General features: G+C 40.6%; 1 protein-coding gene across 1 annotated transcript in view; it reads left to right on the forward strand.

The window, feature by feature from the left end:
* Positions 1–15,978, forward strand: part of adamts17 (ADAM metallopeptidase with thrombospondin type 1 motif, 17) — an 85,527-nt gene that overhangs the window by 14,275 nt on the left and 55,274 nt on the right. Inside the window, exons 4-7 of the mRNA XM_018692940.2 lie at positions 6,121–6,296; positions 8,386–8,469; positions 8,889–9,046; positions 15,520–15,563. Coding sequence (XP_018548456.1) covers positions 6,121–6,296; positions 8,386–8,469; positions 8,889–9,046; positions 15,520–15,563 — 462 coding nt within the window. The remainder of the gene's footprint in view (positions 1–6,120; positions 6,297–8,385; positions 8,470–8,888; positions 9,047–15,519; positions 15,564–15,978) is intronic.

Below are 15,978 nucleotides of genomic sequence, written 5' to 3' on the forward strand. Positions count from 1 at the left end.
CATGAACATGAATGCAAATGTTTAATAAGGAGAGAAATGCATTCATTACATTTGTTAGAGATCAAAGATACGCACAGTGTGTTTGGTGAGTAAGACTAAATCTAAACACAACTATTGTTTGTTAACAAGAAAAAAAACCACATGGGAACTTTAACCCTTTAAGTCTTCAGCTGTTTTTGCTCCTTTTTTCTCTCCCTTTAAGTCCCTTTAGTTAGAGTTCCTGCAGCTCTGTTGATAAATCTGCATCCTCTGATTTGAGAAGTGCTGTTGCTAGAGTGAAATGCCATTTAGGCTTAAGCTGATTGGTCATCAGATTGACTATCTGTCTACAGCATCCAACTCTAACTGATGATCCACTGAGCCATATACAGTATATATCTGTAGATACATCTCTTTTGAAGTATATCATGGCTCGAAACAACATGCAATTAAAGAATCAGCTCAGGTGAACTTAGAGAATAAACAGCCAGTTTAGCTTTTTAAAGTTGTAGTGGGGTGCTGGGGATTCACTGGATGCTCAATCTGCAAAGCTCTGGCTGAGCTTGGAGTAACCAGAGCTTCACAGAGGAGGGTCATTCATATCATCACCGAAGACACAGAGAGAGCCACCAGGCAGCTCTGGATTAAGAAGGCGAGCCCCTGGATCGGTGCTGCTGGAATGCAAACCGGGACTTGATCAACCCCAGTTGGGTCACTTGGGAGAGGGCGTCTGACATTGAAAGACCAGAGACCCCTGCTGACCCCGGGAACATCACCGACAATGCACATCATAGAGATGAATCTTGAAACCTTATAGTTCTACAGTAATAACCAAAGTGAATGAACAGGGTTAATATCCACCCTCCTATAGTAACAAACCAACACAGGAGAGTAACCACAAAGAAACCCAGAGCAGAAATAGAGTTTAATGGTGAAGGACGGGTCAAAGAGGATATAGACCGGACTGGTTGGGGAATAAGGATCCTGGATGGTGATGGTGAAAGAAAAGCTGACAGAATGGGTTTGATGGTGGTAACCTGAGAGAAAGGCAGGGTTACAACTGTTAAGATGTAGTTATGGAGTGCAGGCTGAAGAGACAGGTTACAGGTCCGCACAGCAAGGGTATGTGGATTTAAACAGACCATCCTGGCCCTCATTGAACAGTGATAACAGTGATATCACTTGTGCAGATAAATTAGCCTGTGATTGTGAAACATGGTCAGATCCACACTGCAAGATGATCTGAAAAATGCTCTCAATTATTTTGCAGGTTCAAAGAAATTGTAAACGTCTCAGTTAAATCTTCCAGGTAACTCTGCATGTGTGTGTTTGCAGCGTGAGGTGTGGTCATTGCAGGGTTTAAGTTTCTCTTATCAGTTCAGTATCAGTTATGAAAAAGGACCACATCCAGTCCTTTACTTTCTGCTCTTGATGACTGAACTAGGAGACTTTTTAATTATAATTCTTATTGCAGTGGCCTGTTCTGTCGTGTCTGCAGTAATGAAATTCCTGCTTCATGAATGGAATCTGAGACAGTGGGAAAAGCCCAGAGGAAGTTAAAGCAACAATGAAGCCCAGGCATCTGCTTCCTTTATGGCTGCAAACCAAGGCAAGAGCACCTTACCTCCACTCCCTCTGGTCCTCAGGAGATACTCTTACACTGAGTGGGACAGATCACAAGGGGTTTCCTCATGGTTTCCACTGAAAAAAAAGCGAGGAGTTAAGTTTTGTTTCATGTATTTGCACCAATTGTAGTTTATTAATTAAACTCTTTAGATCAAATTAACCCTTTCACACAGAAGGGAAATTTTTTGCTATGCTGCACACCATATGCTTACAGATGTACATTATGTTAGATGCTCATGAACAACCAGGTTACTCTCGGATATCAGCGTAATTAGACAACATATTTACATGCACTTAAGTAACCTGGTTACTGTAAAGTCAGTGGTCAAATTTCTGATCTTATTTTGAAACCATGGCTGGCTGATTTTAAGTGTATATTATTGACACTTTACATGTATCTTTTTTTTGTGAAGACACATCTGTCATAGAAGAGACAGCAGTGGTAAAACAATATTTTAGATATAGAGGATTTAATTACCACTGAGTCTTATGGCCATACCAGCTACTAACAGGCCACAACATAACCTGAATACCTTGGTTCAGAAACCACCATTTTACTATATGGAGCAGGACAACAACTACAAAGAACAGCAGAAAACGCTTGTGGGACAAACCAACAGAGAGAGCCATTCAGAGGACTGAAGGGCCACAAAAATGTATGTTAACTTTTTATTAGTATATCTCTGAAATTTAAAATAGAGTGGAAACACAAGAATGAACCTTGTACTAAAGTCTGGAAGGTTCAGTCAGTTTACAGGAAGCTTCAGGTTACAGCTATTTATGTTCCTTAGTGTGGAAGAGGGTTATTAGAGGGGTGTGTAGAGGGGTTCTACGCTGCCCTAATGCAACTTTGATCTTGTTACAGCACCAGCTATTTAGCTACATCTGCTCTGTAGACATGGTGTCAGACTAGCAGTTTCCCCTTAATTTCCCCTAATGCAAGGCACGCACTAAAAGATTTTAAAAATCTTAACCGATTGACGGATTTCATGGTTTTGTTCTTATAGTGTGTGATATGCAATCAGATTCTGATTGGCTATCATTCTGTTCCACGTGACAATCCACAGAGTGCGTGCTCGGCTTTCCTCTGTGGTTCCCACTCACAACAAGATTTCTGATCGTAAATATTGAACGTGTTTAATATTTATCAAGGCGGCTCTGATTATCTTTGGACCAGATCAGGGAGGTTAAAATCACTTTGAACACACGTCACACCACAGGAAAATCTGGCAAGATCATCTTTAGAAGCATTAGATAATCAGACCTTTGCTGACCTGATAATCAGCGTGATTATCTTGTGTGTGTGTAGTGTGTACCCCACTTAAAGTAGGCTACGCAAGTCCTGGACTGATGTTTGCTCCTCCTTTCTCAAGATGTTTGAGCAATCCTTTTTTTTTGCTAGAAATCTAGATGCCGGTTATGGAAGGTTATCTTTATCTTGAGGAAGCAAATACTGTTTTCCAAAAACATTAGTGGAAGTTTGCTTTCTGAATCTCTAAACAACAGTAATAACTTCTGGCCTGAGCAGCAGCAGCAGCAGTGGTCCAGTCGTTGTATGAGGCCATGTTCTCCCACAAAGCTCTGAGCAGGCAGAGTCACTGTTCCCCTGCAGTGTTGGAGTTGGTTTCACTGTTCAAAGCATTGTGTTATTTGTCTCTGTGGGACTCAAACACACCCTCTCTTCCAATATATTCTAAAGTTTCCCCCTCCAAACTCCAAACACAGAGTAGCTTAATGATCCCTGCTGGGAATCAGATTTTTCTGCCTGGGTGGGATATGTATCTTTTCTATAAGCTGTCACTTCCAGGCATAATTTACTTTCTGATAAAGTTTTTGCATTGTAGCTCTACTCCTGAGTCAAGTGATCAAGGAAACTCAACATGTGGGGGTGGTCATGTTTGACAGCTAAAAAACGCTGTTAATGAATTAACTTTTTAGGGTCACATGCCATCAAGGACAAATCAGCTTTTCCTCTTTTTCCTGTCTGATTTTGACACTGCGGTTTGCTTTCTGTCTCCTACCAATCATGAATACAGTCCAATACTCTCCCTCCCCTTGGGATGGATGACCCCTCATCTCTGGTAACCTGACAGTCCCTGATCTTCTGAGAGCCAGGAGTCATCTGATTCCTCCTTTATTCAATATTTGTCTGCTTGAATTGTCATCAGGTTCAGTTGTCACCTGTGCTGGCCAATGCCTCATAGGAAATACCTAGCATGCTGAGCCCTAGTGCTCACTTGTCTAACTCTAACCCTTAACAGAGTAGTCTTAGTTACCTAAATGTAATCAAACCTTATCCCACAAAGGCAACAGACTAAAGAAACCCTCCTACGACTTGATTTGGAAGGCGATGATAAACAACCTATCTTGTCATTTAAGTTGTATGTCTTGTTGAGTTCATTCTAGCCGTGTAAAGCTTGTAAAGCCATGTAAATTAGGTAATACTTAAATTTGCTTTCTCAGGAAAACACAGAACAGTGCTTATTAGATCATTTTCTTTCGCAGCAATAATTCATTTTCTTTAGCAGTTGTGGTGGTCAAATTTTCAGATAGCCCCAGGAATATTTTTATTTACTGAGTTTTCACAATACAAAACTTCTCATACAGACAGAGTTCATATCCCGCAGACCTCTGTTTCCTTTTTTAAAGGGGAACCTCAATCTTTTCCTAACAAAGTGATTTACTTGCCTACACCTTAATATACCTTTACCATTTAACCATTTATTTCAAATAAACATAAACTTTCCCTATACATAACTCCTGATTTTTAAAGGGCTTGGCATTAAATGGAATCTAGGGTTTGCACAATCGTCCATTAGCAGTTCTGTTCTTCCAAACTACACTAAAAATGTGACAGTTGCTTCAGAGAAAGTTCAAACTCTACTCTACACTCTACTTTCCTTCTTGACTCTGCAATACATGAAGTAGGCAAGATTATTGTGTGGTCCTTTCTCAGAAAGTTACTGAAGGAGGTTTAGACGTTGTTTGACAATCCAACAACTGGTCGCCTCTCCCATGCTTAAGCTGATGTGAGGTAACTTTGAGTTAAAGGTGATTTTCATTACTTGACTGTTTTTTATTCCTGAAATCAGAGACACTGTTTGGTTGGTCCTCAGAGCACACCAGTCCCAGCCCCCCACAGCAGGTTTTTAGTAGCAGTTTTGTATATTAGTGTCAGCTTACCACCTGTTTTTGATGACCACTGGAGATATTCAATTGCCTGACTGCAGTCCTCCGATTCTTGTTGTCATGGCTATTTTGATCCTTAAGCAATCAGTGGTTTTGTTGAAATGCAAAACATCTGGGGTATGTGGGAGTCTGCAGCACCAGGAAAACCCAGAGCCAGGCCCTGCAGTGCTCCCATAACACTAGTCAGTCCAGATAGAGCATTAAGAAATGGTTAGACCCCTTCCCTTTGAGTCATAGCTTCCAGTCCTCACAGAGTGGTAGGACTTTGGAACAACCAGGGTTGTGCTAGTGGAGAAGTTTACATTAGTTGACGTTATATTTTCTTACACTGTCACAATGTATAACAAGGTATAACAATGGAAGGAGGAAAAAGGCAAGCAGAGTACATGTTTTGTCTTGGCTCCAGGCCAGAAATATTGGTTGTCAGTATCAGCTTTCCATCCTTCACATCAGTAAAAGCCTAGAATAACATATTGGCCTACCCATAGAATTATACCTAATTAATTTCTCTGTATTTGACCTATCTTTCTGTTCACTTACTCTTTGAAGTGAACTAGTTTCAGTTTGTTTAGATTTCAACAATTTAATCCATCTGCAAATGTGAAAATGCTGCAGCTGTGGAAAGTGTGCTAGCTAGGATAACCTACTCATTCAGAGACACTATTAAGACTATTTACATATGGATACATGTGTTTTGTCATCTTGTTCACTCTGCATGTTAGCTTCGCTGCACAACCTAAGTGTTCAGTTGTTCTGTATTGTGATATTTGTTCACACAACATTTGCAAAGGCTTTTATAGACACAAAGATCTGAAAACAAAAGTTTGCAAGCACAGTGGGATTGATGTGTAATTTGAAATACAATTCCAGGTGAAGTTAGCTTCCTTGTTAGCTAAGCTACAAATCTACAGGCCTGTCTCGGTCACTGTAGCTCTGTAAATACAATCTAAACCACTGACTCTCTGTTGTGTTGCGGATCCTGTGTTTGCGTGCATTTCCCTCTTTTGAAAATATTATAGTTATTAGTGTCAGTTTCCATGGTGACGTGCGTCCATGAGATTTAGTGGACAGAGCTTTTGAAGGAGCACTGAAGGGAGGGGTGTGTTTGTTTTGCTGCTGAGTTAGAATATGTAATAATTCATTCAGTATATTTAATCTTATTGTAGCAAACTGATATAAAACAAATTTACTGACTGACTCAGCAGGACCCAGGTGGAGTGAAAAAGTTTCTCAGTCATAGCATTGTGAGGCTCTGTGTTACTTTTACCTATGTTGTAGTGTTTCTAACTGTGCTCTTTCTTGTCTGTCTGTTTTCCCTGTTTGTAGTAGGGAAAAAGAAGGAGAAGAGGTCAAAAGTAAGCGAGGAGGGTCGTGGGAAAAGAAACGCCATCCGCCTGCACGAAGTGTACACTGTGGAGACAGTGGTGGTGGCAGACTCGGACATGGTCCAGTACCACGGAGCTGAGGCCGCACAGAGGTTCCTGCTGACTGTCATGAACATGGTAATCCACTTATTCACCTCCCATGTTTGTTTGTTTTTTTTTAGACAAATCAAGTGTTTTTAAAACCAAATTCCCTATTTGTGAGTTGTTTTTTTTGTTCTTTGGAATTTTGTGGTAAAAAGATTCAATTTGGAAGAGACCTCCTTGATTTGTCAAACCCAGACTGCTTTGTTTTAAGTAGGCTTAAAATGAGAATATATCCTTAAATCTTCTACTACTGAGGTAATTGACTCATTAATATGTAATGGAGTGGTGCAGGAATGAATCCAGAAATAAGTTAGCGTTTTAGTACCCCTGGTTCCCGCATCCCAAAATCAGTTGGTTTTTGGTTAAATGGCTGAAGGTCTGTGGTTTTAACACAAGCTCAAGACATTTTCACGTTTTATTCTATGACATTAAATAAAAAAATATCCCACTTGTGATTCTTTTAAGCTTGCAAGTGTCTAAATGAGACTACAGAGGTTGTCGGGGACGTTAACATGAAAACTGATCTACTCACCAGTCCACCTTTACAGCCTCGTTGTGTTTATACTCACACTCTTTCAAACTATCACTAACTTTCTAAGAAGAAAGGCTTTTGTAGAAGAGGTCAGAGCTAAATTAAATGACAAGTTGGAAGCTCAGTGGTGGAGACGTTGACGTCATGTGACCGTGGTGTAGTTGGTTTATAGTCTAACATTAGCTTTTTACTTCTGGAGATTGTATTTAGGCTTCAAACATCAGAACAGTGGTGTTCATCTGTGAAGATTATCTGATGAACTAAACCTGTGAGGATCAGAAACTTTAGTTGGTCACAGTTTATTTTCTGTAATAATCCAAAACCCAATGAAAAAAATCCCTTTGGCTTTTTGTGGAGGGAACCAGGGTGATGCTGACTTCAGGGTTGGACTATAAAAATACATCATCCCTGCACCACTCTATGGTAGAGTTCCTGGATGTGAAAGATTCAAAGACAAACCTGACCTGATGCTTGTTCAGAAGCAGAAACATCATATTCTAAACATGAAGCAAAAGCAGGATACTGGTGTGCATGTAAATGTACTGTACTGCTGGGTGCTGGGTTCTGTTTTGCTCTGGCGATGGAGAAGAGCCAGAACCACATCCCTATTTTGTCACCCATGCAGTCCTCTATAACAACAGCCTCGACCAGCCAACTGAATAAACCTGCTTAGTACTCAGAACAGCACAGGGGAGCCTTCTAGCTTTGGCTCAGGCTCTGGAGGCCAGAGCAGGGGGAGAGGAGAGACATGCACAGTAAAAAGCTGGGGAGGACAGAGAAAAAGCTGTAATCTATCCATTTTTATATTTATCAGCACCAAAACATTTCTACACGGCTGTAACTCTGATTACTGATTAAGCTGTCAGACTGATTAATCAATTAGTCTACAAAATGTTGGAAAACATGAAGACATGGATTTTGCAGGAGTCAATTTTTGCATTGTTAAGCAACTCACACAACTCACTGCATTTCATTTTTATATTCAGATTCCGTCGGTGTTCATGGTTCAGGAGGTTTTTATCAGGAGCTGAATTATCCTCACAGGTCTCCTCTTCTCCAAAACAAACAGACCTAATAATTAAAGCGGGGAAAAACACTTTATAAAAAAGTTTCATGTAAAAAAAACGTTTCTTCCAGCGCTCCTCAGTGGACAGAGGACATCATCAGTAAGAGGCTGCAGGCTCTTAGCTGAGCTGCCACTAATATTAGCTTAGCTTGTTTTATATATCAGGATTCCTTCAGCATTCATTGTTCAGGAAACAGACTACAACAGTTTCATATTAAAATCGATGCTTCTCCATGACGCTCTTGGGTGGACACAGGACGTTGAGAGGAGCTGTGTGCTCAGCTTGATTCTCTGGTTACTGAAGATCCAGACATCTGATGACAAAAATGCTTCACTTGGTTTAAGATTATAGTTACAACATTATAAAAAAAGTGACATGATTTGAAACAGACAGCTGGCGCTTATTGAAAACGCTAATATAATTGTCTGTGGCTTGTTTATAATTTCAAAGGGACGTCATGAAACTGTGCATTCACCCATTCCTCTCTGCTCATCTGTCTGTCTGTGTTGTTGGTCTCTTGCAGGTTTACAACATGTTCCACCACCAGAGTCTAGGAGTGAGGATCAACATCCGAGTCACCAAGCTGGTACTGCTTCACAGCCGCCCAGTAAGCCTGACTTCTCTGACTTCTGTGACCCTAACAACCTGACTCGGGAAAGATGAGATTCCTTTTTTCTTTTTAAAATACTTGGTCCTGGGGCAGCTCCAAAACGTAAATAGTTTCATAAATAGTTTCTCTATCTTTGGATTTTCATCCACACGTGAAGAGTTTTATCTGATGTAATGCAAAGTATCCACTCACCTGTACTCAAATACCCAAGCATGTGAAAGCTTCTGTGTTCCTGCAGTCAAAAGAACGTGTATAAACTAGTGTTAAACATCACGCAGCAGGACGCACACTGTAAATGATAAATCTTTTTTAGAGCTTTGACACAACTGCAACTGTGAATTTAAAAGCTAAAGTAAACATAGTGGCAGAGAACCAGGACAGGATGTTGTTAATCTGCTGTGTATCTGTATCTTCAGGAAAAGCTTAATGTGGGCCATCATGGAGAAAGGTCTCTGGAGAGCTTCTGTCAGTGGCAGTATCAGGAGTTTGGGGGGCCGCGGTATCTCGGCACCAACCATGTTCCTGGTGGAAGGGACGACATCCCACCAGTGGATACAGCTGTGCTGGTCACCAGGTATGTAACCAGCACCTCTGGATAAATGAATATATTAAATATCATCTCTCTTGTGACAGCTACTTTCATCTTTTCTATGAAGAACTAGGCTGTCACTTTTTCTTACAGCACCTTTACCCATGATTTTATCCCAATAGGGCTCGTTCCTTTTTTCCATTCTGCATCCAGAAGGAGATAAATGATCAAATATTTAGCTTTTCCCCATGTTCGACTAGCCGTTCGAATTGTGAATAAAAAATGAGGTTTCTCAGAGAAACTAGAGAAATCTGCAAATATTGGGTAATCAGTGTAGTAATAATCAATGTAGTATATGCACTGTATTAAACTGCAACAGCAGCAGATTAGTAATTACTAATATACGCTCAACCTTTTTTCTTGAAAAAAAAAATTGGTGTGTCTGTGCCAGAGCAGAAGGAGAGACCACAGCTTTTCCTCACAGTGCAAATATGTCAGAACTTTACTTATTTTACTTTACTACTCAAAATATCAGTGGTGGAAAGTGTCTGTTTAAACTTCTCAATGCTGCTTTGTGTTACTTTCAGTTTCAGTTAGACTTGGAATGGAAGTATTTTAAATACAAGGAGTTGCTTCATGTTATTACCTCTCCTACATCCAGCTGTTCAGGTTTACTCGTTGTCTACAGTCTTTATCATGCACATGTGTACTTGTAAAACACCTGTTAAAAACCTGATAGTTGTATAGATTGCCAAAAGAAATCAGCTCTGTCCAGGAGGAATCTAGCTCTAATCCCCTGACCTGCCTATAGAAACCAAGTTTCTCATTTACATGACACTCGCTGGGGAAAACCAGCTGTAACTTGGCTGCTCAGCTAATTTGGTTGATTTTCCATTCTTTTCCACATGTATATCCATCCATCCATTATCTATACCATTTAACCGTTAAGGGTTGTGGAGGAGCTGGAGACTATACCAGCTGTCGATGGGCGAGAGGTGGGCTACACCCTGTACGGATCGCCAGATCATCACAGGTCCAACACATATAGACAAACAACCATTCACACTCACATTCACACCCACAGGCAATTTAGAGTCACCAATTAACCTACATGTTAATGTAGGAGGAAGCCAGAGTACCCAGAGAGAACCCACACAGGCACAGGGAGAACATGCAAACTCCACACAGAAAAACCCCTGGTGAACTGGGGCTCAAACCTGGAACCTTCTTGCTGTTTGATGACAGTGCTAACCACTGCACCACCATGCCGCCACATACTCAAAGCAGTATACGTTAAATAAAACAGTAGGTGAAGAAATATTTAGATCCTTCACTTAAAGAATAGTTCTGGCTTGTGTCAACTTGGCATATTTCCCATGAATGTTGTTACTGCATCTGTATGGGTCATGTTAACTTTGCACTCACCGCCTCTGCTCTTGAAATTCAGGAAAACAAGGATTCACACAAAACTGCACAAGGGCAAACTGCACAAGCCTCCTACAGTTTTCCAACGAAACATGTTTTTTACATGAGTCATTTCAAACACTTGTCTCTGACTTCGACCAAATGTAAACACAGAAAGTTGCCACGTGGAATGGCAATTATGTCAAACTGCATAGGGATCTACGTCCAGAGCAAAATGCACATTGGTTTGTTTACATGTGCGAGCCAGGTCACTGTCCTTTTAGCTTTAATTTGAAGTTTATGAATTTATAGTTTCCATTGACGAGTTCTATGGTGGGTGAGAGAGACTCCATTTGTGTCTATTTCTTTTGCATTTTAACTTAAAACGCTGCCTGTAATAAGACATTCTTTTGATTTTTATGTTGTTTTTGCCTGGGGAATAAAAGGAGTCGTGGTAAAAGGAATCCTTTTGTTTAATGAGAAGTCATGTCTGCTGATAGATTCTATCTTGTCTCCTTTTACTACAAGCAGAGGGAGGAGGGCATACATACAGTGGCCTTTTGTTCTTGAGGTGGTTTGTTATAAACCTGATCTGCCCTCCTGTCTCTGCTCTCCTGCCCCACCTCTGTCATGAGGCTTCCTCTGTGAGGACAGGAGCAGTCAGGATCAGGATCAGCTGGAGGGAAAGGAGAGCGATGCTGCCAGCAGCAGTCAGGGTGAGAGTGAGGCAGCACGCAGACAAATTAAAGCACATCGCTCAGGTTTCCTGTCGTGCATGGCTGCTCAGCGTCCTCTCTGTGTGTGGCTGTTTTGTTGTAGAAACCCCATGTGGCTGATATGTCTGCTGTACATCTCTTACAGCTTATTAACAGCCTCTTAGGAAGAGATAACAAGATATTTGATATTAGCGTCTGGATAATTTCATGTCACCTACATAAATGTATAGATACAGGCTACAAAAGATTAGAGCTGTGCCACATGAATAGGCTTTTAGAACACAATACCTTTACACTTTGTTTCATTAAAGACTGATATTTTAGAAAACCTACTAAAATTTAATCTGTAAAATATTGTTGGAGTTAGGACTTCACATTTCTACAGTTGCACTCATTCACACTGCTGGTGTGTTTTATTTACATCAGAAGTTGTAACTGGGAGTGACATCACCTCTGAGTTGACCGTGTTCCAGTTGAGAAGTCGAAAAAACATGGACGCCCGCAGGAAAGCCTTTGTTGTTCTTGCTCTTTCAGAGTATCAAAACAAATCTGCACTCCACCTGAGGAACACTTCAGAGGAGGAGAAAAGGTCTTTGTTTTTCAGTGTATTTCATTGTGTAAGAAACTTTTTAATTACGTTTAATTTGTCATTTTATTTTGGAGCCTGGGTCGTGTTTTGGGGTGTAAATAATGGATAGGGACAAAAGTCTTTGGTGGCAGTGCAGTATTGATCAAAAACAATGAACCTGGACACTGATAAACATTTTGATTTCGTCATCGGATATATAGTCATGTCGCACAGCCCTATACTCAATGCTTGTATTTATCAGGCACCTCAGACTAAGTCCTAACTGGCCAGAAATGCAGCTTTGCAACAATTATGATTTGGGTCTGTCACAGCCAACAGTTTTGGCTGTAATAAATCAAACTGAGATCACTCTTACAGTGCTGCAGATCCTGCTGACACAGTATCCAGTCCTCCTCAGCTGTTAGTCTTTGTTGGGCCATGGATGTAATGACAGTGACAACAGGTTCAGCGATGAGTCACTGACCCTATAAGCACAGAGGTTACTGGAGGAAATGTTTATAGCAAATGTGGTGCAGAGTGAGGCATCAGCCAAATTTATAGATCAAGGAAAGACCACACACATTTTACTTTGGCTTTTTTGAGTGTGAATGGTCATTGAAATTCAAATGCTGTTACAACATACACTCCTTGTAGTTGCTGTAATCACACAAACCCCTTTGTTAATGTTTATTTCTTTGTTTCACTTCCTAATAACCTCTCTGTTTTCTGCCAGTTGACACATAAACACTCTGAAAAAATTTAATTTTATTCCAGTTATGGGGAGAAAAAAAGAATAATGGATGAATATAACCAGCATCTGTTATCCAGAACAGCTAATATCCTGTGCTGATGGTCTTTCCTTTCCCTTGTTGACTCTCTTTACAGCCATCTGAAGACCAGCACCAGACTGTTGCAAAATAACCACAGAAACCTCCCTGTCTGTGTGCACATCAAAATGAAATTTCTGATTAGATATTCCATAAGAATTGTATCCACACAATTCATGTGTCAGCTCAGGCACTGAAGCTCCTGTTTGAACTCACTGCAACCTTCTGTAAGAGTTGTCTGCAGTGTTTGTGAGAGGAAGCGTCCTCAACAGTGATCCCTTTATGTCCTGCTTCAAAACTTTGCAACCTCCTGAGAAGACAAACAGCTCAGTGTCACCATGTCCTCTTAACACTGCAGGAAATCTCACGGCAGGCTCTCACTGCTCCTTACAGCTCACTGCTTCATTGACTGCAAGCTTCATTCATTCACATACAGTTGAATTGAGGGCTTCACTAAATACAGTTCACTGTCTTCATATTTGACTGTTCCCTCAGAAATGTAATTCTTGTCAGGGTAAAGAAGAAGCCTCTGCCTTTAGACTCTGGGACACAAAATGACTCTGTAACAACAGTAATAATGAGTGTTCAGTGTGTGTGTGTACCCAAATTTTTAACACTAAACACTAAATTGATGTTGGTTGCTGAACAGCGAAGTCAGTACCTACCAAGTACCTCATACTGACCAATGTTCGTCACACAAGTTGTGAAAGTTGGTTTGATTGGTCGAGGTGTGTACGTGTAATCTGCCATGTCACAGCAGACATTAATAACTCTGTGATTGCCTAATTTGACACCTAGGTCAACTCAAAGGGCAAAAGAAAATGTGAAGTCTGATCCCAGCATGAGACAGCTGTTAACGTGTAATGTGCTGATCATTTTCTTTTCGCTTGCTTGAATGAAATACTATATGATGGTTGCCACTGGACATTTGTTTGTCCCCATGTGTGCATCTTTGTGCATGAACTTGCTGAAGAAAGTTGCCCATGTTTTTTCAGGAGCTCTGTCTGCAAACATGTTTTTTTTTTTTTTTTTTAAGTCTTTTTCCTCCCTTCTAATTTTTAAATTGCCACGGGGATCAAGGGGAGGACCAGCTCCCGGATGAATTAAGTCACAGGATTAACAGAGTTTATATGCAGCAGGTCAAAATTAAAGGAAAATAACTGGTGCTGTTTTGACAAGATAATTTTGCCTCTTCATCTTCAGTTTCATCATTAAATATTTGGGAGCTCTCAAAGGTCAGTGCATGGACTACCTTTCTACTTGCCCCCCTACAACAATCACTAGCAGGCTGTTGTTCTTCCAGTAACCTATATCAGTAAACACAATACACACAACATTTCATCAAACCCACATGTTGACAGCCAGGTCTTGTTGGGGTCTGTTTCCCAGAGGCCGACTTGCAGCTGTTCACACCTAGCCGAGGACTCCCACATGTCAGTGGGAACCTCTCCTCCTCCACTGTTGTCGCTGTAGTGCTAGCACACTCAGCTTTGCCCAGGGTTGTTTAAAACTTGCTGTTTATGACTTCAGAGTTTTCCCTTCACACCTGGCCTATCAATTTGAGTGTAGTGGAGTTGAAGGGGCTGTTTTGATAAGCATGACCTTTTGCACTTGATAATAGCAGATTAAAGCTATAGAGAACTTTTGTTGCTATGCAGTGCAATGTTGCAGTGACTGTCTGTGGAGCTACAGATTGAACAGGGCCAGATTCAGAGTGCTGTATATCCCATACAGTTGCTGCTATGGCTGATGTGTGGGGAAGGTGACATCTCCTTTGCATTAACAGAGTAACAAGATGCTTTTCAAGATGCTTCAAAAAGAGCCTCCTCCAGTTCAAGTTACTTTTGCCCTCCAGGCAGAGTTCAGGTCACCCCATATTACAAAGACATATTACCCTTGGACATAAAGTATCCCTGGCTTAGAGATAAATGACTTGCTGCTATCACCACGTCAATGAAATGGGAGCTTTGGTACTTTACTTACAAACTTTCTTACAGGTATGTACATAAACCAGTATGAATGTGTTTGCAGGTGCATATATGGGGACAGTATCAAGTATCAGTATCTGTATTAGAAGTATATTATACTGTATAATGTGATTGAAGTGTAGATTTCAGTGTTAACTGAAAGGATTGTACAAAAATATTGCATTGATCCTTTTTATACATAGTCCCTCAATTTTTCAGAGGCTCAAAAGTTTAATCATAAATATAGGATTTATCTTTAATACTTGGATGGAAATCCTGCGCAGATAACATGAAGTAGCTACTTTCAGGAAACATGCACTAATGGGTCCTGCATGGTTACTTTACAACGAAAACAATGTAAGCTCCTGTAACTATACAGTATAATTTATAAAGAATATTCCAAGAACAACATAGTTCACCTTGCAGGAATACTGTAAATGTCAATTAAACTTTTCTGGGGTATTTTACTTTGCATATATATGAGCAATGTTCCCTCTAAGCTGCGCGCCTGTGCAATCGTGCACTGCTCCCGCTTTCTCCGTGCACAGCAAAACTATGTAGCGCATAAAATTACAGTGTGCGACAGTGTGCACGTCTGATGTTGCTCACAGTGGTCCAAGGAATTCTCAGGGAGTTTGTGTGTATGCTCAGACACATGAAAAATTAGGGGGAACATTGTATATGAGATAACCTTGCTCTATAAACTTCTCTCTCTGGTTCTATTTGTTCATTCTCTACACAACTACCTGTGTCACTTTTAGTGTTTACAACCAGAAATGTGTTTACAACACTATGAATGTTTTCTAGGAGAGACTGTTGGACGTTGTGCACAGTCATACCCATATTTAAAAGATTATCGTGTCTTGCCCCTCTCTATGGCCGTATAATATATAAACACAGTTTTCTATCCAGTGTGGTTGGTTACCTGGCTCTTTTTTATCCGAACCCTTGTGCAGAGCCTTGTCTAATGTGCACAGATTCTACATAAATGGTTGTCTAATTATTAGTAGTAAACCTTGTCTTGTTTCTTTTTCAGGACAGATTTCTGTGTTCATAAAGACGAACCCTGTGATACTGTGGGTGAGTACAACTACATCTCCATGTACTACATCTCCATATCCATGTACACCTATCTTTGTGGAGACCGGTGATTGACATATTGCATTCCCCAGCCCCGTACTCTAACCTTAACCACCACCACTGAACGCTTAACCCTAACCGTAACATAAACTCAATTCTAACCCTAACTCTAATCCGAACTGTAGATGCCTTGCTCCATTGCTGACCCTAAGGTTTATTTAGTGCTTTTAATTTACCAAAGGGCAGTTTACCTGCATTGTAAATGACTACACACAGAATGAAGGTAATAAAAATATCTGATGAATTGTGTACTTTTTCTGAGTCAGGCACTGTAATATACCTCCAATAGAGCAGCAGCACCTCAGAAGTGTGTGTTGTAGGGAGGCCTTGTCATATAAAATACACCTTTGAATGG

Source organism: Lates calcarifer, linkage group LG2 (genome assembly GCF_001640805.2).
Source record: "Lates calcarifer isolate ASB-BC8 linkage group LG2, TLL_Latcal_v3, whole genome shotgun sequence".
Classification (NCBI taxonomy): domain Eukaryota; kingdom Metazoa; phylum Chordata; class Actinopteri; family Centropomidae; genus Lates; species Lates calcarifer.